The 26373-nt window shown below is 36.3% G+C and overlaps 1 protein-coding gene across 8 annotated transcripts in view; it reads right to left on the bottom strand.

Moving 5' to 3' along the window:
• Positions 1-26373, bottom strand: part of ZMYND11 (zinc finger MYND-type containing 11) — a 116663-nt gene that overhangs the window by 33654 nt on the left and 56636 nt on the right. For 4 of the 8 annotated variants that reach the window (XM_063098951.1, XM_063098952.1, XM_063098955.1 and 1 more), the window contains exon 3: positions 9514-9673. In XM_063098951.1, the coding sequence (XP_062955021.1) occupies positions 9514-9673 (160 nt within the window). Of the gene's footprint in view, positions 1-196; positions 293-2375; positions 2421-9513; positions 9674-26373 lie in introns of those variants that run through there. The other 4 variants (XM_063098950.1, XM_063098949.1, XM_063098948.1 and 1 more) reach the window with 2 other exon arrangements.

Here is a 26373-nt window from a genome sequence, read left to right as displayed (position 1 = left end):
TTTTAAATATAATCTAAAAAATAATTTCTTCAGTAAACTGAGTACCCCAAACCAACCTATAGCTTAGCATTTCAAATAAACAAACCTTTGTTTTGTTCTGCTTTAAAAAAAAAAAAACAAAAAAAAATATATATATATAATAAGTACTTGGCACACTGTTGGAACAGAGAGGATAGTAATAAATGGTGATGCTCACTATTCTTATCTTCTCATCCATGGTACTGGATGCTTTATTGAAAATAACCATTAATCAGAATGTCCATGTTCTGATAGGTTGTCAAATTTTCAGGGTCTGTTGAATTTGGAAAAAATAAATTGAAATTGTGAAACTAAAGATTTAATCTCATCGTCCAAAGGTGATTACCACAAAAAACAAAAAAGGAAGTAGGCTTATCTCCTGATTGTGGCTATTCCTAGAAATAAAAGAACATGACTGCAGGTGCAGGCTTTTTTCAACATGTTCTTGTTTATGACACCTTTTTGTACAGCCAATACCATTTACATATAAACAGGAAGACCATTCTCCTCTTAGTTTATAATTCATTTTTTGTAAATACCACTGTTAGCTTTCATTAAAAATATCTGTTAGAGTGATGAACTAATTCTCAACCTTCATTTGTAGAAATGGTAACCAAATGAATAAGGGTAAAACCCACACTTGGTGTAAGCAAGGCCATTTCCAGCAGGGATCCTGACATTCCAATCTTGGGCTCCGCTGTCATTTTTCTTTTTATAACCATTGTCTACACTGCTTCCAAGGTTGAGCAGCTTCCTCGTTTTCTCCGATGTCACCACTGTCCCAGTAAATGGGCTTCCATATAGCACTCAGTTAGCAGCGACTTCTTTAAGATCGAGGTTCCAATGTATGACTGCTTGACCATACCTGAGTGGCACCATCCACTCCTTCAGAAGGGAAAAGATTTACTAATATTCCAAAATTCACATATTCTAACCCACACCCAGAGTCATGGCTAGAATACAGTAGAAAACCCTGCAAAAATGTAAACTCTCTGATTTGCTTTTTAAGAAATTAGTGGCCTTTATTGCCAAAAGTGATAAAGAAAAAGACATGATTGTTTCTAGTTATTTGCTGCAGATATACATACTCTGCAAAGTCACTTTGGTATCATAATTTCAGTTGGACTGCAATCATAAAATATTGATTTTACATAAAACCCTGATTATGTGTGGCAGAAAAAAATCTGCTCCAGAAAGTCTGACACAGTGGCACCACACAGACATGCTATGTGTATGTGGTGGTTGGCTGTATTAACACAACAGCCACTGGTTTATCCATTACAGAGAGCTCATATATAAGTTGCTCTTTAGTGATTTCAATTTTTATATCAAAAATGTTTTATAAATTAGGTTTCAGTGGTGATAAGATACCATTTTCTACTTTTAATTAGCAGAACTCTTTCCAAGTTTAAAACAAAGTATTTCAGAATATTTTCCTCATAGCTGTTTAGAAACATCTTAAAGGATTTTTGTGGCTTATATTTGATTCGCTGTTAACAACAGAAACTGCCATTTATCATCGTTTGAATTTTTTAAACTAATTAATCCTCATGTAATGATCAAAATGGTAGCTATTAGGTTAACTGAGAAAGAGAAGAAAAAGTATAATTTTTGTGCGTAGCTCTTCCCGCCCCACCTGTCCCCATCCACCTGTGGAATAAAGGTGAAAGTGGACCTTCCTTCAATGGGGTATTTAATTCCAGAACTAGTTTTTCATAGCAATTATAGAAATGAAAGTATGATTCAAATGAAGTAAATGTAGAGAAACATTTGGATATACATTTACATAATAACATATAACTAACTTCATTATCTGATATAAAACAATATGGGTTGGGGACAGTGCTGTTCACTCTTTTAGTTGTGGCAATGGCTGATTAGAATATACAGAACGTGCAAACATCAAGTTCAAAAGTTATTAGATTCTGAATCCAGGAAACATTTTTCTGATGTATAAATTATACAAACATGTTCATTATCGGTCAAGTTTCCTACAATTTGTCTCTTAGTAAATAGAAACAATTTATATAGTGCTTTCAACTTACACTCAATCCTATATGCCAATGAGCTAAGTTTGCATTTTCACTGGATTCCACCAGAGGTCATCAGCTACTCTAGATATGGGCTGATTAACAGCAAATGTGAAATGCCACTTCAAAACAGGAAAGTTCTTATAAAGCAAACCTACTAGCACAAAATTCAAAACTAGAAGCAATGAAAAGATAATACGATTTTAACAAACCATTCTAGCAAGAGTTAACTAAGCTAGCCTAAAGTAAGAAAGAAATGAAATACCAAAAAAAAAAAAAAAAAAAAGCAGAATTAAAGTAAAATAACATAGTGCAAAATTAGTTCACCTTGTTTGGGGTTGCTGTCCTGGAGAAAGGCTGCATACTGTAGGCCTTTCAAAATAAAAACAAAATAATCTTGGTCTCTCTACTATCACTTTGCTCAATATCAGGCAATACACAGGGTGAAAGGGATTTCATACATGGTCAAACTATTTATTAACTGCTATACAACATACTATTTTGCAGATGATATTAACTGACAATCTATCAGTGTGCTAATCATTAATGAAAAGACAGTAGCATGCAAACTTAAGAGTCATTACAAGTTGTAGAGGAAATTTTTCACACTAACACGAAAACTACAAATGGACATAGAGAAAATCTCTCCCCAGGAACTCATGTGCCAGAAACCTACAAGGATGTTAGAAAAATATTTTACCCACAATTAAATTCGGTGCCACTATAAATTTGCACAAGACCATAAGTGTATGTCTCACTGCTCTGAAACTGGTTCATGCTGGAATTTTTACAAGTCAGAAGTGATGAACATGAGTGTAAACTCAATACCTCAGCACAGTATGACATTTATACAGGCTGTCCTCAGAAACTAGTAGAAAAACTTCCACCATCTAGCTGCAGCCTACTGATCTAAGTCTCTGCCATTCCATAGCATTTGGTTAGACCCTGGAGCCAGACTGGTTCAGATCCAGGCCCTGGCACTCCTGGCTGTGCAATCTTGGCCAGAATGCTTAGCTTCTCTGTGTGTCATTTGCTATCTGTAAAATGAACAAAATGATAGTACCTACTTTACCGGGTTTCTGTAAGAATCAAATAAGTTAATATGCATATAGCACTTAGAAGAGAGCCTGGCACAGGGCAATCATTCAGGAAATGCTAGGTGGTATCATTAAGATGAGCTACATTAGTATCCAGAACAGGAACTGACCACGTCACTAAACGATAGAACATGCATGTGTGCGCATCTCTTTTCCAGGCACTTTAAAGTTCATCATCACATCTGACTTCCAGAGCATTTCTGCAAGCTAGATATAGCAAGAGATTTTACAAACCCCGATGTAGAGACAGAACCGAAGCACAGGAAGAAAGCAGCCACGCAGCAAGGGAGGTGTGCGGAGACGCTGCTGGAGTGAGTTGCACCGAGACACCAGCCACTCTCACCAATAATTCAATAGCAACGCTAAGTTTCAAAGTGATTTCTTATTTCTACTTAATGAGCAGATAAATTTTACACTACCAACTATGTGGTTGATATGGTATTTAGTACAGATATAATGTAAAATTAATTCTTTACAATTCTAGGTTTAGTTTAATTCTGTTAACAAATTCAGTTAATAATTAGGAGACAAGAATTTGATAGTTACATATTTCCAGTAGTTTTAAATATTATTTATTTTTAAAATAAAAACATTACAACATTGCTCAGTGAAATAGAATTTAGACAAGAGAAAGAAAAAGAACACACAATCAAAATAATCTGAAAAGAATGTGACAGGATAGCATGACTCAAAAGTATTCGACTGAATAAAGTGGAAATTCTTTACAAAAGCAAGAATAGATTCTGAGTGTAAGTACATTATAGTTTAAGTGTATATAGAACCAAAGTATAATTGGTTTCTAATTAGTTAATCACCAATGCTTCAGTTAGTAAATAAATCATTATTTAGAGAGGGAATGGACATTTGGAAGAAATGTGTGGTTCTGCACATAATTAACATAAATGCAATAAAACATATTTCACATTAAAAAAAAAAATCAACAGTATCCAAGGAGCATCAAGTTTTGCACTTCAGGTATTTCAAACACATGACTGATTAGTTTAGGACAACTAGAATTATAAAAAGAAAAAGGCAAAGATCTAAACTTAAAATAAAATTCTTACTGTGTTCTGCTATATTTATGAAAGAGGACCGGGAGAGTTAAGCTCAGTTTGAACTTAGCAGGCCTCTCAATATTTTTCATAAGAACAAAGCAGGGAGCCACTTCTTGCCATGGTTGCTTATGGTGTTATTTCTGGAAAATAAGGCCATAAATTCCACTCCTATCTCTTACCTAAAAGATGTGAGCTTAACTAAATGGAAATGTAACCAAAACTTCTTTTAGACTGGTCGTTTTTAGTTGAGAGAAGCAGATGCTGACAGGAAAATAAGCGTCCATCTTGCCCCTCTGTAAATTAAGATTAAAGCTCATTTATCCCAACATAATATGTTAATCTCTTTAAGAAATCACAAAATACGTATCTTCATTAATTATACTTTTTTAAAGGTGTCAAAACCTTAAATGAGAAAAAACAAAAAATATGGAATAAATTCTGTCTTTTCACCTAAAATGATGCCTCTTAGGCCTGTGTGAAAGTAGTATGAGACCCCACTCACAGGCGGTATGGACCGGAGCATGTCAGAAGGAAGTATTCAGGCTGAAGTAGGACACAGGGCCAAGACCTGAGTTCACATCTGCAATTACTCTTGTGTCACAGCAGCAAAACAGACTGGAAGAATTCTAACCAAAAATAGAAGGTGTGGCTCCTAAACTGATACATTGTTTTTGTATTGACATTGACTAGGAAAGAAGAAATGAGGCCCTCAGTCCAAATATGGCAGGTGAGTAAAGGGAGAATTAGTTTTATAGCAAATATCTTTTTTTTTTTTAACATTTTTAAGTCATCCTTAACACTGGTGACAAAGTTATTTAATGTCAGACCAAAAGTATCTGTCATATAATAGTGTAGCTTTGTGCAGGGACTGTGAATAAAATTGGAAGTCACCAAATAAATATTAACAGCCTCAGTTTTAAAATACATATTTGATATACTTTACCTGCAAGTGATCCATAACTCAACGTTCCCTGGCTTACTATACTACATTAATTTTCATCTTTAGTGAGTACCTTATTAGTTAAGAGTTTAACTTATATGAGATTAACATATTTATTACAAAAAGAGCTACTAAACACCAAACTTAGCCCAGCAAATGGTAAAATTCTTCCCAAGAAACACACTGCTCATGTTGTAAGACTAAAGGGGGTGAGATGCCATGAAGGAACAGGGACTGAGTGGGACGTCCATGGGTATCTCTAGAGCCATCTGTGAGCCCATGGGAACATGCAGCATATCTTTAAAAAAAAAAAAAAAAAAAGATAAAAAAAGAAGAGTCTTGATATAACGCAGTGTTGAATGGTCAGCATCACAGAGTTCCACTCTGCAGCCTAACCCTAATGGCCTTTCACCAATATAATTTCAAAAGCTATGAAAACCGCCTATAAATGAATTATTATATGAGTGAATGACATACCAATCTGGAAGCTTGAGATGATCACAGAAAGTTCTCAAGAGTGTTTCCCAGGTTTAGCAAGTTTGTCATCTAAAAAATTGGTTGATACATCTACTTTTGCTTGTTTATTGACTAATATTTAAGCAAACCATTTAAAATTGGGAGTAGTCTCATTTATAATAATACTTTTTCATTCTCCCATCTCATATGGACATAATTCAAATATCTCCATGAAGATGCTTGTCTGTTGCCTGATTTTACCATAGTTTCTCCAAATGAGTTAATTATCACTCACGTGGTGACCGAGATCAGCATCGGTCAAACCTCCTTCCAGTCCAGCAGAAGGGATGCAGTACCAGGGGCCACAGCCTTCGACTTGTTACAGAGACTTCCTCATGGACAGATTAAATGTAATCTTATCCTGACATATTATAGTTAGGCTACTACACGATTCCTGGATTTAATTTTTTAAAATGTTTAAGATATGCATATTTTTCAATTACTTCAAGCTGTTAAAAAATAAGCACTGAGAAAAAGATAGCAGATATGGAATAAAAATGTAATGCAACAAACTCTTTGACTTTTGAACTCCAACAGCTATAGTCAAGAGGCACAGAGAAAACTACGATTTGTCTGCCCTCTCAGCGTAGCTGTGGAGGTGAGGACCAGCAGAGTCCAGCCTCTCTTCAGACACAAAGTACCACAGGAGATACAACTTGTGGGACTTAACAAGAGAAATAAACTTTTCTCCCTGCCTTGGGAGAAAAGTTCTACAGCTTCTATTTTTAGAGGTAATAGAGGAAAGGAAGAAGAGCTTTTACTACCCATTTTAAAATGACAGAACTGCCTGAGTAAAGAAGATTTGTAACTTTAAATTAAATGTTTAAAAGCAAATAATCAAAAACATCCTACACCTTCCCTTTCCAAGGCCACATATATCTACTTGACTCTCCTTTCTTGACACTGAGTCAGAAAGTTAAGACGAATAGTGACAAACATCTTTCGATTTAAAAACTCAAGCTTTTAGAGGCATCACAGTGATTTACACTATACACCAGGTGGTGAAGCTATAAAGGTAGGAGTCCCAGATCCAAATGCAGCATGCAGGATGGTCACGGGCCCACAGAATGCCTTTGTGAAAAACTAGGAAAGGAGACCCTCCCATCAGACGCTCTTATTGGACTCTCATTCTATTAGAATAAGACATTTTGCTGCTGTATGCCAGAAAACTGTTGAATAAGTACACAAATGCATCACATCTGTGGTGTGACGGTGCTTCCTGAACTGTGCAGGTCTCTACTGGCACCATCATACACAGCAGCCTGTGTGCACAGGCGGAACAATTTCTACAAATACACACAGCTGGCCAGTGTGAGATGCTTGTGCTGTGCCAAAGGTGACATAGTTAATTATATGTCCTTCTAGAGTGTTATTAGGGCGTGAAAACTGTAGAACACAGACTACCTCTGGTGGTATACCAGCCAAGGTAATGAAATACACATATCATTAGTCTCAGTATTTTATAGTTACTCCTTAAATAAAGATCCAGTGTTTTAAAGAAAAACTTCTTTATAAGTTTTGTATTTTCGAGTACAGGTTAAAAAGTAAAAAGACCCTGATAAAAATTTTTGCTTATATGGTTAGTAAGAAATTTGTGTCCTTTTCTTATATTATATACAGGCATTTCTAAAGTATATTTATCCACTGGTCAAAAACTTGCTCTGAGTACATGGTTACTTTGTATACATAATATCATTTAAATCTTAAAACAATCAAATGAAATAGATATTAATATGTCTATGTTATAGATGAGAACTGATAATCAAAGAGGCTAAGAAATTTCCTCAAGGCCATGCAACTAAACAAATGCTTGAGATGAAACTGAAACTGTTTATTGTCACATATAAGACTTTGCGCTTTTTACTACACTACATTACCTCTGAGTTTTTAATATTCACATTATAAACTAGGCACAATTTTGATATAGGCAGCTGTGCTTTATACTATATATGGGTATTTAGTGTAAAAATTTTTGTGAATAAGAACCAATCAGAATTAAGCCTGTATATTGTCTGTTTGATTTACATATAAGAAAAAAAAAAGATAAAAGGATGATGTTATAAATATAGGCCATAAGAACATGTTAAAATAAAAAAATAGAATATAGAAGCTAAGATAGTAGTAAACATAAAATAAGCTCACTAACTGTTGTTGAACTAAAGTGAACAAAGAAACTTCAACTCGAAGGAAGAAAGCACAGGGAAAAGCACAAGTCTAAAAAGTAAAGAGAAAAAATCACTTTTCTGAAAAAATATGCACATGATACATGAACCAAATCCAGTGGATTGAGCTGCACTTCCTGTTACTGCACTTTCTATAACTGCCATATAAACTTCAGAAATCACCGGTGTTGTCTCTGTACCAAATCTATAGATTTCCAAGTGTTTCAGGATTAAAATCTTACCTGGATTATTCTGAGTATATAATAAACTATCAATAATTAAGACCCTCCTTTAAATGTCTGTGCAGACAGATCTACATTACTTGACATTATTTTTATTATGTTCTGGCACCCAAAGATTCTTCACTGGCAACAAACCTTTGTTTTTCTAGAAAAATAAATAGAAAAACTCAATAGAAAAATTGTTCTGATATAAACATTTTCAGTTAACTTCTCAAGAATACTGTAGTGCACAAACCAAATGATACCAGTGGAAGTAAAGATTATTTTCTTCCATGTTTTCTGTTTGTGGAAAACGTGAATTTTTTTTTTTTTTCCTGAAGCTTTAAAGGCACAGATTGAGTTGACAAATACAGCGTTAAGCCTGAACAGCTTCCCTAAGTTTCTGACATCCCACAGAAGCTGTGCTGGTTGGTTTGCTGCTCTCAGACCTGACAGGTGTGTCTGTTGGCTCATCTGCTGTAGAGCCAGAAAAGGAAGTAAACTCAGAGTTTCTGGAAAAATTTTTCACAAAGAGCCAATTTTTAAGACTCTTTCATTTTTATAATTTTAGATTTTAGAGAATTTATGATAAAACACTCTCAATATACCCAATTACTAAATCCATTCCTTTCAAAAACTGAAAAAATTAACATCTATTATATTTGAAACCTATTCTCTTAAATAACGTTCCTTTGTAAAAATTAAAACATTTCTAACCAAGGTATTAGAAATAGCAAAAGAAAATAAGGCAGTAAGGTAGAAATATTACACATGTAACCAACATTTACATAAGAAAAAGATGCACTTCTGTTTGTGACTCTGAGTATAAAGTTATATACCGAGAGGAAATAGAACATTAAAATATTATCACTTGTTAGAGGAGTCAAAATAAGACCCAGATAAAAATATAAACAGAATCAACTTTCTGCCTTTTCTGTTCGATTTCTGCTTCAGTGCACAAAACCTGCAGCAGTCACTCGTCAGGGAAGGCATAGGGAATCTAATATCTGGAAGCTTTGTACCCTACAACAAAATTATTCCTGAAGTGTGGCTCTAGGCCCTGATGCCACCCAACCCTGAGCAAGATTGTTTCCCTAAGAAGATAGTTTATCCCTTTCAGTCTGTCTAGATGACATCAATGTTAGCCTGAATCAAAACATTTTTTGCTAATGTTTACTGAAGAAAATACTTAGGAATGCCATTAATTGTGTGTACATTAAAAGGGCTTTTGTTTGTTTTGTTTTTTAGATTCAAGGTAATGTACAAAAAGTAGGCTCTTGGTAAAAGTAAGTTATGTCCTAAAGAATTAGTAAGAAAAGTATCCATCCAACCAATGTAGAGCCTTAATATTGATAAACATGTTTAAATGAAATATTATTTAACTTCTGAAAATGAATTTCTATAGGTTGGATCTAAACAATGTTCAAAAACTGAAAGTCTACACCTCTAAAATTATCAAATAAAATATACTTACAATTTCATCTCCTGGCAACCAATATCCCTCTTGTTCAATACCAGCTTTTGAGCCTTTGCAGCCCACTGTTAGCGTTTCAACAATGAGACCATCTTTCACAGCTAAGCTCAGCTGGCGGGTGGTCTCTTTTGGATGCATACCGTGGACCCGAGACATGTACCTGAACACAGAGAAAAAACAAAATTAAAAATTCTTTAGTACCCAAAACTAAAAATGTACAAACACAAGAAAATGAATGTGATATGTTTCTCCTTTATTATGACTTGTATTTATGAGAGCCCTGTTGTAAGGAAGGAAGGAAAGAAAGAAAAAAGTCCTGAACACTCTATTCCACTCTTCCAATTATCATGGTATTTTAAACCTAAATTCTATCATATATGTTTAGAGCAATATTTGTTCCAAATAGCCATAGACCTACAAATATAACTCACTTAACAGATTTTAGTCAATCATCCCATTTAGTTTCAGCCTCTGGAGCAATTACCACTAACTTCTACTCTGCAGACGTTAACTTGAAAATTTTATAAGCCCCACCCAACCATAGGACCTTAGAATCACAAAAGTATTTTTTTTTAAATTTATTTATTGAATCAAAATCGGTTATACATATTTTGGGGGTTGAACATTGATATATGTTGATTAAATCAATATTACTAGCATACATATTGTTACAAATCATAATTATTCTTTATGCCCCTTGTCTAACCTCTCCCCCTCCCCCTCCCCCCCTCCCACTATTGATAACCCTAGATTTCTTCTCTCCTGAAAGAATAATGGTTACTCTGTTAACGTGTTGCCTAGATGATCTGTCCAATGCTGAGAGATGTGATCAGGTCCCCCAATATTATCATAGAGCAGATGCTTCTTCTGTCACTCTGAAATGGGTTTTGTGGAAAGAGATATCTTCTTCCTTTCTTTGTCTCTGCTGGTGACTCTTCTTGTGTGAATGCACTCCAGTGGCCAGTGGACCATCTGTGTGGTGGCTGTGGCATCTAGCTGCTTTTGCAGCAGCCCTGGTTATTGTGGTGGCTGTGGTGGGCCACCCATGTGGAGGTGCTGTTTTTGGCATGCTCCTTGGCACTGGAAGTATGCCTGGTTTTGGGGTGTGTTTGGTCCCCTTCTCCATGCCTCTGGTCCCTGGGCAGGCCCCAAGGCACTGGCACCATGTGCGTGGTTGTGGGAGAAGGGTCCAGTCCCCTTCTCCATGTCCCAGGTCCCTGGGTGGGCCCCAAGGAACTGGCGCAGTGTGCTTGGTTGTGGGAGGACGGTCCGGTCCCCTTCTCCATGCCTCGGGTACCCAGGTGGGCCCTGAGGTGCTGGCATTTGGTGCCTGGTATGGGAGGAGGGTCCAGTCCCCTTCTGCATGCCTCTGGGCCAGGCAGGCTCAGAGGTGCTGGCACAGTGTCACTCATTGTAGGAGAGAGGTCCAGTCCCCTTCTCCTTGCCTCGGGTCCCTGGGTGGGCCCCAAGGTACTGGCGTGGTGTGCCTTGTTGTGAGAAGAGGGTCTGGTTCCTGGCTCCACGCCTCAGGTTGCTGGGTGGGACCCAAGGCGCTGGCTTGGTGTGCCTGGTTGTGGGAGAGAGGTCCTGTCCCCTTCATTCAAAACTTAGGAAATGACACCAGAGAAAATACAGGAATTACATGAGTACCTGTCAACACATGAAGGAAACACAGATGCATGCATGTTCTGGTCAACAAAGCAAAAATGTGATTTTCAATGAAATTACTTTGGACTAAGGTACTGAAGCAGGCAAGTATTCCCTGACTTATAGTAACATAGTATTTTTTTTAATAAAAAAATGAGATATTCCCTATTCACCAATAACATTTAACTAATGTTAACATTTGGCTTATTTGCTTTCTATCTTTAAAAATTTTTTTTTAAAGGTTTCACTATATTTTTTTTATTTTTATTTTTATTTCTTTAGTGGATGGCCAGAACAAGGACCCAAACCCTCAACTTTAGTGTTATAGCACCATGCTCTAACCAACTGAGATAACCAGCCAGCCCCTTATATCTTTGTTTATTTCCCTTTTTAAAACAAAATGTTATAGATACAGTTGAATTTGTGGACATCCAGATAAAAACATATTCTGAGACAAATCAGACTGGCCTCAGATTCTCCAGAGAAACAGTCCATGCTAGAACAGAGGGGTGATGCCTATCAAGTCCTTAATGAAATACAGTAAGACACAAGATTTGTATTCAATCAGTCTGTCATTCAGGTATCAAAGCAACAACTAAATTTGAAAATGCAAAATTGTAAATTCAGAGGATAAATTTTAACAATGAAAACCAGTAACCCAAGCAAAAGGACTAATGACCACTTGTGTCTTTGGTGTATGGAAGATAACTCTTTTCTGTTTAGGAGATAGGTCAGTTTTAAAAATTGCCTTTTTCTGTCAATCCAGTTAATTGAAGGGCTAAGAATGAAAGAAACATGGGGATTACATGCAGAGAAGAAACAACGGTGAGTCTGACAACAGAGCGGTGCTGTAATGAATGAAACGGGAGCTGTGGAAGAGGAAGAAAGTGGGGGAGTCAGTCCATGCACACTTACATTGTCACCCGTTCTGATGTAGTCAAAAGATTAAAAATGATAAATCTTGCAGTAGAGGTATAAACATAGTTTGATGTACAAAGGTCAACACTAACAAAAATAATCAACTAAAGTTTGGAAAGTGGGGAAGGGAGATGCGTCAGAGTAAAAACATATAATTTCCTCCCTGTAATCAGTACAGAGCCAGTAAAAACTATCTTAGCAATGAAGTATACTATTTAAATTTATAAAGGTAATCCTTGAAACAAAAATACTTCTAAATTATCTGAAGAAACTCATAGAAAACACATCATGTAGTACAACATAAAAACAGAAAGCCTATTAAATACAATGAGAGGACCAAAAAAATACATGTTGTTCTCTTTAATAAATTAAAATTGGCTAAACTCAGTGATTAAAAAAATAAAGAGTGGCTCAGAAAGATTGAAAATGAACACGCAAAGGCATATCATAAAAACACAATCCAAGTGAAGCAGGCATTGAGACTGCAATGTACAGGGTTTAGAATCCAGCGCAAAAATCATTTTTAAAAGAGATGAACAGCATGAAGATAGTTATGATGCGAAAACTATAAGAAACAAATAAAGAGTTATGAGACTTTAATTTCTCTCAGTTCACAAAAAAACCTAGCAGACAAAAATTAAGTATGGCTAGAGAAGACCTAACTAATAAGACAGATACAGTTGATTTACTCTGAAACCAAGGAAATCTTCAACAGGTCCATGGAACATTCATAAAAATTGACTACAAAATTGCCACAAGGATGACCTTAAGATATTCCAAAAGTGATACAGACCTTGCCAGTCACAGTGAAATTAAACAACCTAATAATAGCAAAACGAGAAAACTCTCATAAGCAACCATCGAGTCATAAAAGTTACCTAAGATTGCAAAAGATCTAAAAACAATAATAAAAAAGCTAAAGCAGTGCTATTAAAAAGCAAAAACTGTAGAACTAACAATATCAATCCAGGAGCTACTTCTTAGAGCAAAATAAAACAGAGGTATCGTTAGCTAATCTAATAAACAGTGAAGCCACAAAACACAAACATGCAAACTAAGAAAATTCTACAGGGACACAGCCATATGTAGCAAGAAAGTCAAACAACTACTTAGTTCAGTTCTGTGCAAAAATATAAGATAAACACGATGATTTTCTAAGAAAGTATGAATGACCAAAACTCAACCACAAAAATAAATAAATAAAATGTCTAAAAAGGACAATTTCCTAAGAAATAAATAGAGGAAGTTGGCAAATAACTTCCCCAGAAAAACACCAGCTAGACACATATTCATAAGGTAATCCCATCAAACTTTTAGTGACTAGATAACTCCACTGTGATTTAAACTCTTCCAGTGAATATAATGAAGGCAAGCAAAGAATGTAACATATAATGATAACAAATCCCTACAAAATAGCTTAGAAAAAGAAAACTAGTGCCCATGGAAATACTGATATAACAATCCTAAATAAAATATTTTAATATACAGAGTCTAATCAAAAGAATATACCATAACCAAGTGTTTAATTCCAGGAATTCAAGGAAGATTTACTATCAAGAAATCTAAAGACATAATTCACCTCACTAATAAAAGAAGTGAAAAGTCATAATGACATCAATACATGTGCAAAAGGTATTTAATAGGATTCTGCACCTAGCCCCTCACAGGACAGAAGTGAGTAAATACAGAAGCACTTCCTCAGCCTCACCAGGAATGCTCACAGGTGTCTGCTGCTACCACTCTTCTTTAATACTCTGCAAAGGTAACAACCAACAGTTGAAATAGGTGTAAAGTTAGTAAGGAGTTAAAACAATCATTATTTGCAAATCATGTATCTGAAGAACCCAAGAAAATTAGCTGATATGCTATTTTTTAAATAATTCAATAAATTCTTTGGGTACCAACTAATATACTAACATCAACAGCATTCACATATACAAACCAAAAAACCAGTTATGAGATTTAAAAGACCAGACCTTAATTGTTCACAACAGCAATAAGAAAAATATAATTCCTAGTAATAAAAAGAAGAAGTGACAAAATCTGAAATCTGAAAATCAGAAGAAAATTCTGAAATGCTACTGTACAAAAGAAGATGGGAAGTTTGATTATAATAAAGTGACATTTCAAATTATTGGTGGGAAGACTGATAAATCAATGCATGGTATTTAGAAAACTGGCTATCTAATTGAGAAAAAAATGACAAAGCCCTGCCCTAGTCTGCAACCACAAATAAATTCTAGACAGATCAGTTTGAAAAATCAAAAACAAAACTACAAAACCATTAGAAGGAGAGCACTAGACAGTGTTCCTCACACTGGTAAGGAAAACCTAAGTATGAAACAAAAGCCAGAAGTGATATAACAAGATTAACAAATTCACACAACATCAGCAATTTCAACCTAGGAAAAAACACAATAACCAAAGTTAAAATACAAATGACAAGCTGGGAAATATATCTATAACACTTATCACAATGGACCTAACATAAAAACTACTGCTGTCAGACTGATGATACATACAATCCACAGTGCACGGCAGATTGCGTTTGATAGAAAACACACTGCTGCTGGGATATAGATTAGTACTACTCTTGTGGAGGTGCATTTGGTAATATCTATCAAAAGTAGACATGTATTCACCCTTTGCCCCAGCAAATTACTTCTAGTAATTTATCCTGTGGATATACTTACACATGTCTGAAATGATATGTCTATACAAGGAAGAAAATTCCTTTTAGCACTGTTGGCATCGAGAAAAGAGTAGAAATAATCTAAGCATACATCTCAGGGGACTGGTTAAATAATTTATAATATAACCATACCTATTACATATTACAAGACATGAAGCAGTGTCATAGGTGTTAAGATGACATAAGTACTAAAATATATTTTTAAAAATTCGTGGTATGAGATGCTAGGATTTCTCAAAAACACTATATTATTATCTTTCTACATGCACAAAAGGGTTCCAGAGACATCTTCATTCCAGAAACTGTTAAGAGTGGCTTGGGGTGCAAGGGATAGAAGGAAGACTCATTTCTCCACAGTACTCTATGCCCTTCTGAATTTTGTTTGTGCATCTACTAGCTAAAGACGATTTTTACTTTTTAAAAGTAGCTACACATGCCCCCAACAACAAAGCAAAGTTTCTTTCCACACGAGCTTGCCAATCTTGGGCAGCTCCCTACCTTTCTTTTCAAATTCATCATGGCTCTCCTTGGTCCTTATTATCACCCATAATAAGTTAGAATAATTTTGCCAAAATTCATAAAAACACTGTTGGGATTTTAATTAATTTGAGAACATATCATTGCAGTGTTGTTTTTCCACTGATGAACTTGGTACATGTGTTCATTTGTTTATACCTTCTTCTATGTCCTTAATAAAATTTTGTAATTTTTCTCCATTACATTCTTGCATATCTTTTGGGGTTTTCCTAGATATTTTATATTTATTGTTTTTTTTCAAAAAGGGATTTTTTAAAATATATTTTCTAGTTGGTGGTTGACAGTATATACTGAGCAACTTTGCTAAACTCTCTTAATAGTTCTAAGTTTGTAAGCAAAGCCTACTGCACTCGTGTTTTTCTACTGAATTAATTAGGACTTCTAGTAAAATGTAGACCATAGATAGTAATAGTGAGTATCCTTGTCTTGTTCTAGATTTTACTGGGGTTTCCTATAATAGTTCACCATTAAACATGATACTTGAAGATGGTTACTGATACATATATTTTATCAATATAAATCAATAAAAATAAATACAAATATGTTTGTTATAGGATTGTGGTATGTATCTTATATTGAGGACATTCCTTTTCAGTCCTATTTTGCTATTTTTTTTTTTTAAACAAGAATGGCAAAATTCCTTGATACATTTTTATCCACAAACTTTCACCATGTGAACAGGTTTTCCCAGACACTATGTACCCAACAGCTTTTGAGCACGGGTGGAGAGTCAGTAAGAATAGTTTGACTCTCTCTGTGCCAACAGCACACAGGTCTCAACCTCCTGAGTTCCAGGAGATGGACACCAGGTAAAGCAATATATTCTGGTCATTTGGTTCACTGTCTCCAGTCTCTGAGGGGCTACAAAAGAGGTACATGATGAAGATCAGGTTGACATTGGGGAGCCCTCTCCACAGGGATAAGGATCACAAGAGGGTGTGGCTAAAGGATTAGTCCTAACTAGAACATAAGAACAGCAACTATGCAAAATAAAAAAGTGACAACTCCTAATACTGATCCACCTTGAGAATACAACAGCTGTGAGTTAATGATTTCACGTTTTCTGAATGGAAAGACAAACCAGCATAAAGAATAAGTGATCTAGTACATATTTAAAATGTCATCTAAAGGCTAAGAACATGTATTCGTTACTTATAACAGTGGCACCTGTCAAGAAATACGAGCTTGTAAAGTAATGCCTAAACTCAACGAGTTTCTTGAATTTTTCCTACTCTTCTTTTAAAAAATATATAGTCATGTTCTTAAAGAAAATAAGTTCAAAGAGGTTGATTCTCGCCTGTTGTTCTTAAAAAGTAAAGAAAAAGGTTAGAATTGAGCCGGAACACTGCAGAGAGTAAATAAATAGAGGAGCAATGTGACCCTATTGAGCATTATGGACCACGTATATTGGACAAGCTTTAAGATGGTCTTGACTTAATTATAAATAAACTCGGGAAGTTGAGTGATTTACAGTATACCTCAAATATAACAAAGGATCACAGTGCATTATTCATTTTCTTAAGTCATCAAGTAAGCCATCAAGCAGGCTTTCTTCATATGGAAATACATCTGCTAATAACTCAGGTGAAGGGAACTCCAGGTCTCTCATTTTCTCACAGTGGCCCAACTGATCCCAGGGACTTATCTTCTCCCAATAAAGAGGCAAAAACAGCAATCTGAGTTTGAGATATATTTACAGTGGCCTTCTAGTCTCCTACTTTAATTTCATTCAGTAGCATAAATCATAAAATGTAATATTTACATGCTGTATTCAATTTCTCTCAACTTTTCCAGTAAGTTCCTTTTTCACTTTCTCCCAAACTATCCATTTCCATTCCTTAACTTTTCTACCACAGTCTGGAGCCCCAAAGCGCGCCTTTCTCTCCCAGGACACTGCGTTCCAGTCGCTGCTGAGCCTGAAGTGCAGCCAAGCAACTGGCTTGCAAAGCTCTGCGTTTTTCCATCTCCCCTGAGATAATTCTGCATGTTCCAAGACAAAAAAATGCATAGTTAATGGCAACAGAGACTGCTTATTTAACATTTTTTACAAAAGTAAGAAATTTCATGAGTCATAATTTCTTGAAAGTAGTTATCTATCTTTAAACCTTCTAATAATGATTCGGTCTCAGAAACATCTGGCATCTTATTGGAGATGAACACTAATGGACATAGCATAAACGTGGCTGAATCTGTGGAAGAAAGAGCCACCACAAAATGTAGTGACATGCTTTCTGCTAAAACTGAGCACATAATGAATGCCTGGGATGTCCTCTTTTCCTTACAAACAGCTTCATGCTGTCATGGACTCCAGCGGCTTTTACAATTTTGGTGGTAATATAACAAACTTATTTTAGGTGTTTTCTGGATAAACAAGATAAATGCCTTAAAACTTGGCACTGCCCCCACAATTTCAGTACCTCCCAGCTCCCAGCTGGCCCCAGTGAACTGCCTTGGGGGCAGGAAAAAGACTCGTGAAAAAATCATAATCATAAAATTCAAGATAGAAACTTAAGTAAATATTGATCTAATCTCTTGATGTTAAAAGACTTTCTGAGTATAAAAGCTATGGAAATAACAGAGGAGAAGATCCAAAATATCTGACTAGATAAGAAATGTGGAATTTCTTCATGACATAAACATCAGAAACCCAATTTTTTTCTAGCCTCTGGAGCAATTAGCACTAACTTTCATTCTGCAAATTAAAAGCAAACAATAAAATAGAAAAACATTTATGAAAAACTTGAAAGAATCTTATATCCTTAAAATGTAAAACTAAAACAATGAGAGAACTATTTTCCCGTTAAAACAGCAAGATACTAGAAATTATTATCCTCACTGCTTGTGAAGATACATTCACACGGCCACTCTCAGCACACTGTTGTTGAAATATTTTCTGGAAAGCAGTTTGGAATTATGTATCAACAGCCTTACAGATAATCCTTATGTAGAAAAACGTTCCTCAAATCATGAAATTTCATAGGGGAAAAAAAAAAGATCTAAATGTCCATGACAGTAAAATAAGTTACGGTATATCCATCTAATACAGTACTATGCAGCTAATAAAATTAATGTTTCAAAAAACATAATGGTGTGAGAAAATGCAGGGTTTCATATTAAAAATAATTTGATTTAAAATTAAACATATTCATATACATACATGCAGAGAAAGAGAGAGAGAGTGCTCTGCTACCAGTAACAGCTGATTAGGTTATTCGGATCAATCCTTCCATTGAAAACCAGAAAACCAAACACTAAAATATAATTCACTAAATTTAGGAGCATCTGCCAATTCTGGAAGAGGCAACTGAAAGACTCAGAAGCCAAGCAGAGCTTCTGACAACCTAATGGGGCCAAGAGAGGGCGGCTTGGTGAAAACTCGCAGACTGGGTTGTGAACCCGAGGACTGTGCTTAGGGCTAATCTAGAAAGAGATTGGACCACAAAGGCACTAACAGCCCTGCTTCAAATAATGTCAACTCCTGAACAGATTAAGGTGATCTGAAACTGGTGGTACATCAGGCAATATCATCCTGGAGCCTATATCTGTATATCTACATCTACATCTAATCACGTCTGTCCAGTCTATATTTCATACAGGTATCTGGCACACAATAAAAACCAGGCATATAGGAGTTGAAAGAACATGCAGAATACAAGTAACTATTTTTTTATTTTTAAGGTCCCATGCTAGAGTGTGATAATCTTTCCTCCCCACCAGTTCCGTCCCACTCTCTAAACTCTTTGGACACTCTCTACACTTCATCACAGAGCTCTAGGGTGACTGTCCAGAAGAGCCAACAAGGAGAGGCAAAGTTTTTTAGGAGGCTTTCATACCCATCTCACAACTTCTGTTCAATCATAACTGCTGAGTCTTAATTTCCCTCATTTCTGAACTAATTAAGAATAATTTACAGTGTTCACTGAATATAGATACATTGTGAAGATTTTTATGGGGATTAATCAACAAAAATAAACCCTTCTTTTACATTATATTTTTCATTAATAGTAAAGCCATTACAAATACTTTCTTTAAAAATTTCCTCTATTATGATTACCCCAAATGTCACGCTATAAATAATAACAGTATCTTAGGTTTTAACCTCTATTATTTACACAGTGACTTTAATTAAAATTGGCAAAGTAAAACTTTTAGTTATTTTAAAACTAGGTCAAGACAGATATCACTTCCATAAGAGGCAAAGTTCCCATGACACAAACACCACTTACTTTATTAACATTTGCTCCATTTTATACAAAGGAAATATTTTTAATTCAATGTCTTGATTTCAATAACAATGAACTATACATGTTACAGCTAGTTCAAATCTTTTCAATTATTAAATTAGGCCTATCCCCCAATTTTACCAACTTTTAAATAAACTAACCAGTTTATTTATTTATTTTGACCGATAAGGAGATCGTAACCCTTGGCTTGGTGCTGTCTGCACCACGCTCGGCCAGTGAGCGCACCAGCCATCCCCATACAGGATCCAAACACACGGCCTTGGCGCTACCAGCACCACACTCTCCCAAGTGAGCCACAGGGCTGGCCCAAAACTTACCAGTTTATAACAAAGATACAACTAATGAAAATGACATATCTGTGTAATGATGCAAAAATCACCATAGGTTCAAGAATGATGTAACTGTTTCGTATCTGAAATTGAAATGCACTCCAAGTTTTATGGTCAATTTCCTTTGTAGTTAGAAAATAGGAGCACAGCAACAGCAGAAGTGCTGTTTTGGCATACTCTTTCTTCTGTAACAGTAACATTTAAAAGTGGCTCTGAAATCTCAACCTGACTACTCAGGACCAGGGCTACACTCTGCCCTATGACATGAGCTCTGCAACATTAGAAAACAGTAAACTTTCTGAAAACCCGAGGGATAAATTTCTTTCTGGTTTTAGTACTATCAGAAATCACTATGGCTCACCTCCGCAATTGCTTTGCTTTATGGACATTATTAAAATGTTGAGTTTTCCCCTTGGTATTAGCTACTATAAAACTGAAAGGCAAATTTGTAACATATCCTTAACAAGCTATAGGACCTCATGAAATTGTTGAAGACTGTTGGGTGAATGTCATGCGCCAGTTGCTAGCTGTAGGTGCTTGGGATATACCCAAACACAAAAGAGACCTTTACCCCATAAAGATCACATTGTGGTGGGAAGAGGTTGCAGGGAGCAGAATTCTGGCAGACAAACAATGGTACTGCTAACCAAGTTATTTAATTAGTCAAGTAATTAAACTATACAGTATGCTATAATGGCCCCTAAAATATCTCCCACATGAGTTTTTGACTCTGTAGCTTAAATTCTAAAGAAGGTAGACTCACTAGAGAGAGAATCATAAGATAATGAGGTAAGGTAGATATTTACCTACCACGTAAAAAGAGAACTATAGATGGATCAAATACCTCACTGTGAAAGGCAAAACTATAAAGATAGTAAAGTAAAACGTAGGGAATATTCTTATGGCCTTCTTAAAGAGAAGGACTTCTTAAATGAAATTTCAAAAGCATAAAATATTAGGCAAAAGAGATTGAATTTTTATTTTATTTATTTTTATGGGAACATAATCGATTGGACCTGTCTGTGGGGTACTGCGTTGAATATCAACACCTGTGTGCAATATATGATGCTCAAATCAGGATAATTAGTATATTCAACATTTCACAATGTAATCATTTTTTGTGGCTTTTTACTTTGATCACATCCAAATTAAAATTTTCTGTTTAATAAAGAACACCATGGAAAAAGTTAATAAACAGACAGAACGAGAAAAGACACAAAGCATAAAACCTATAAGGAAATAAATGTCTAGAATAATATGATTCGCTTCTGCAAATCAATAGAAAAAAATAATAATCCCAATAAAAAATGGTCTGAGGATAATAACAGGCACCCACAGAAAAGCCAGCCTCAAACCTCATAAGGACACCAGGAGCTGCCTAAACTTAACAAATACAGAAATGCAAATAAAAATATCCATCTGAGTGACCACGTCAAGTATGTGCGGGCAAGAGGGAAACAATTTCCCATTGTGTCCAGCACTCAGCAATGTCTAGACCAAGGCAACCTTTCTTGAGAGCTCAGTCAAATTAGGTATATGCATATTCTATAAATCAAGGAGGACTTGTGTTTCTGGATATAGATACCAAAAAACTCCTTGTACGGGTCAAAAAGGAGACACTTATTTGTGGTAGTAAAGAGTTACTTATGGTCAGGAAAACTGAGACACCTGAGTGTCCACTGCAAGCAGGGGAAATGCTAGAATGCAAGGGGACATGGAACACAGCGAAAAATGGAAAACAGCGACGTTATCTTAGAACACAATGAAGGCAGCGAGATGATAAAAGGAAAAGGCAGAGGACAAGACTCACCCACAGGGTTGTAGTGAGAGCTGAGTGAGGAACAAGCATGTGGTGCTCCGCCCGGGGCCTCGTACTTGCTAAGCTGTAAATACATGGCTCCTGCTGCTTGGTACGGCTTACTCCCCTAAGCTCTCGCCTCATTATTTGTATAACTGGATATCTGTACAATTGAATACTGAGAATTGTTTTAAGAATTTAACAGATGACACAGGGAAGCAACATAAACTCAGAACTCAAACTCCAGCTCCACAACTCACTAGCCGCATGGCCTCAGAAAAGTCACTTACCCTCTTCACCTTTATCTGCATCTCTGCAAAATGAAATAACAAAGTCAACCCCATGGGGCTGTTTTGAGGGTAAATAAGATAATGAAATGTAAACCTCGTAATAAATGTTTGTTTATCTTGCTTCTCTATCCTCCTCCCTCCCACATTACAGTGCAGTCTCACCGGACAGAATAGTGTGCAACCATTGTAAGTAATTACAACATGGAAAAGGCAAGATAATGCTGAGGCAAAAAACACGTATATGAAAAGTGGCAGAAAAGAAATAAATCAAAATAAGCACCTTACTTGAATTTGGGTAGAGAAATTATAGGTGGTTATTTTTCTGTTTTCTACTTTCCACATATCCTGTAATATGGTTATGTTACTTTTAGAGTAAAACAAAATATTTCTAAAAATAATAATGTTTAGCTGCTTGATAGATAGCTATACATGGCAAACAAATAGGTTATTTTAAAACTGCATTAAGCAAAAAACAATAAAAATAATAAATTTCAAAACCTAAACAACATCTTTATGGATCCTTTAGCGATGGACTTATTTAAAAATTTTAGAATCTATTCTGAAGAATTAGGTTCTTTGTAATTCTAACACCTAACCTGGGTGTTGGGAAAATAGAATAATTTAATCAGGCTCCCTCGCCTCGGGGCAGGTTGGGGGTGGTGCAGCATTCTTTGTGGGCAGGTTGTGTGTGGGTGGAGTTAGTGCATCTGCACCATGCAGCGCTGCCACCTTGGCTGGAGTTTATTGCCTACGGCGTCCACACCACGCAGCTATGCTCTCCAACTTACGGCTTCCAAGGACCAATGTGCTGGTTACCTAGCTCATAGACCTGCGTGTAAGGGGTCTGGTGTCCCAGCCTGGAGTGTGAGGGGTCTGGGGACACTGCCTGGCGTGTGAAGGGTTTGTTACCCAGTCTGTAAAGGGGCTTGGAGGGTCTGTGAGCTCTAGACACAGCATTAGCTGAACAGTTGGCCCAGTCGGCAGGATTATGGGCAAGTAAAAGAGCTCAACACTGGAACAAATACTTTACTTCTTATACCCTCACACTCTCTGCCTGGGCAGTGAGGCTAATTTTAATTTCACAGAGTTGTCATGAGGATGAAATGAGGTGATTTGTAGGTACCATACAGATGACTCTGTTTTGAAACCTTCAGAGTTTGCAAGGATACAAATGTAGACCCATTAAATGTTTCCAGAAGGAAACATTAAGTGGTTTAGAGCACAGACTCTGACATCAGACAGGCCTGCATCTTAGTTTCAGTTCTGCCACCATGGCCTGAGTGACTTCAGGCGATCTACTTCACCTTGCTAAGCTTCACTGTCGTCTCAGCAACGTGGGGTCACCAGCACACCACACAGAGTTGTGAAAATTAAAGGAGATAAGCTAACTGTATAAAGCACAGTGTTTGTCACAAAATAATAACCCACTGAATGTCATGAATTATCATAAACCTCCTTGAAACCACCTCTGCAGTTAACACAACTGAATATTTATTTATTATTATTAATGTCCCAACTACTACGCTTCATACTAAGATACAAAGATAGGAAAGATATATTTCTTACCCTTAAGGTACTCACAATCAGCAAAGGAAGCAGAAACATTTTTCAAAGATCATAAAAAACTTTAATAAATGTTAAAATCAAATTTTATATACATTAGCACAGGAGCAAAGAGAAAGGGAAATGGGGTTGGTTATAATGAGGAATGTATTAAAATCTCAATGGAGATAATATTTGAATCTTAAAAGAGGGCTGGCCAGGTAGTTCAGTTGGTTAGAACACAGCCTTATAACACTGAGGTCGCAGGTTCAGATCCCATTACCAGCCAGCTGTCAGAAAAAATAAATAAATAAAATAATGGGTATGATTTTGGCCACTAATGAAGGAAAAATACAAAATAAAGAATCCACAGAGTATTCAGGCCATTGAGAACCGTCTCCTCACGCAGAATATTGAGTGGGGAGACACTGGGTATGAAAAGAAGAAAGCAATGGTAGAATCAAACTGTGAAGAGCTTTGTACAAATGCCCTGCTCAGGAACCTGGATTTTATGCACAAGGGGGAAACCAGAAGAGGATTTTAAGAACACAGTCTAACTAAAAATTTAGAAGAATACAGTATTCCCTCGATATCCATGGGAGACTGGTTCGAGAACCCTGTGGATACCAAAATCTGAGACACTCAAGTCCCTGATATAAAATAGCTTAGTATTTTCAAATAACCTATGCACATCCTCCTGTATACTTTAAATCATCTCTATATTACTTATAATCCCTAACGCAATGTAAATACTACATAGTCGTTATACTGTATTTTTAATTTTTGTATTATTTTTATTGTATTTGTGGGGGGGGGTTCAAATATTTTCTATCATGTTGGTTGAATCTGTGGAGGTGGAACCAGGAAATACAGAAAGCCAATTATAACTGATAAACTGTAAGGTTCAGGTTGACTTAAAGGTGTCAGGAAAGACTCCCTAGGAGATGACCCTTGAAAGAGCCAGGGAAGGGCAAGCCAGGCAGAGTGTGGGACCTGCCAAGCGCCCAGGCTTCTGGAGTGTAAGATGAGTTGGGAAGTGGCAGGAGGTCACGCTGAAGAGGTGGCCAGACAGCAACGCCTTTGCACAGCAATGTGGACTTCGCCGGCAATAGAAAAAGGCTTGCAACACAGTAGCAATTTGGTAATATGATGTTTTGGAAAACCATCTCTGATACCAAAGAAGCAGAGAAACCCAGACTAGCAAGACCAGGGGCTGGAAGCACATGCAGGAAATCACAAGGGCAAAGCTCCAGGCCAGGCCAGGGAAGAGCAGGTAGATTGAGAGGCATTCAAGAGAACCACTCAATCTAGCTGAGGAGGAAAAACCGAGTACGTTTTACCTTTTACCACTTCCATAGTTTAAAAAAATTGCTATTCCCCTCTAGCTACAGGATAAAAATCTCAGTGCTGGCATCAGAGGCCCTGCTGGTCTGGCCTCTCCGCCTTTCTGTCCACTTTTCCTCACAACCCTACAGTCCCTGTACTTCATGTCTGCCTCCAGGAATCCCATCCAACTATCCGACTAACTCCATACCCTACATAAGGCCATCCAGACTCTCACAGTGATTCCCCTGTGTATAAGGCCTATAATGTAATAAATAATACATGCTAAACCACTTGGGACTGACCCATTCTCTGTCTTATGCCTCTCATATTATTGGTACTACTGTTTTGTTTTTAATGGTTATTTATACTTTTATGTGCCTTGTCTGTATGTTTCCTTCACAGAACTGCAAAGAAATGTCAAATACATGAAAACAGCTAGACAATAACCCAAGGCAAATGATTGTCATAAGAATTTGGCATATTGGAAAAAACTCACTGTGACTATGGTTCTTCAGAACCAGCTACCTCATCTGTAAGGCTGTAAAATAAAATAATAATGACAATAGTGGTAAAGTATACCTGCCAATCTGCTTCCATGATTAAATATGTAAGAAAGAATAAATTGTACAGATTGAAATGAGAATACTTCTTTACAAAGAAATAACTTATGTGATGGCTATTTTCCTCCTTTCAATAGTTCTAATGAAGACTAGAAACTGACAGAGAGATATAGGAAAATTTAGCTTAAATAAGCAGTTCCTGGAAATTGGGTTTCATAAAGTTAAATTCTAATAAGTAAATAAAGAAATAACATGTACCTAGTTGCAACCTCAAAGGCAACCTACACACAAAGAGAACTTACAGTTTGGTTTTATGTATATCTGTAGCAACAGGAAGAACTCCAGGAGAACTCAGAAATGTCAATGCCAAACATGTCACAAGAGGTCAGAGATCAATCACATTTTCTAACTGGGGTTTGACCCCTAAAGCAAGCAATCCATATAATTAATTGATGCCCTAATCTGAAATATCAACTTGAATGGGACTAGTGCAACGATCCAATGTTCATCTAATCATGGTAGTCACAACGTGCCCACTTCTAGACACTCAAAATCAAAATTATTCCAGATGGTAAAGAAACATTAAGGTCAACTACATCAACAGCTTTTTCCAGTAGTCAACTGACCTCCCCCAATCACACTATCTAGCCAATAACGCCAGTGGAGACTAGCATAAAATCCACACACATTTCAAAAGCATGTCTTTAAACTATCTTATAACTATTACTTAGAATAATTATGAACCTCTAATGCCATGTTATAATTATCCACATTAGAAGTGAAAAATTTGTTTGGGTTGACAAGAAAAAGGGAGTGGCAATGTAACTTGTTTTTATTGGATATTAAAATATAGATGGCACTTAGAGAAATAATGCGACGATGAGTTATGAATCATATTTGGAATCAGTGATTAGCAGTTTAAATTTCACTTCTGTTACTGATTTTGTTGTACGATTCTTCACCCTTTGCTTCTTGAT

This window comes from Cynocephalus volans, chromosome 6 (assembly GCF_027409185.1).
Source record: "Cynocephalus volans isolate mCynVol1 chromosome 6, mCynVol1.pri, whole genome shotgun sequence".
NCBI classification, from domain to species: domain Eukaryota; kingdom Metazoa; phylum Chordata; class Mammalia; order Dermoptera; family Cynocephalidae; genus Cynocephalus; species Cynocephalus volans.
The sequence above is the reverse complement of the archived record's forward strand: the minus strand, read 5'-3'. Positions and strand labels throughout refer to the sequence as shown.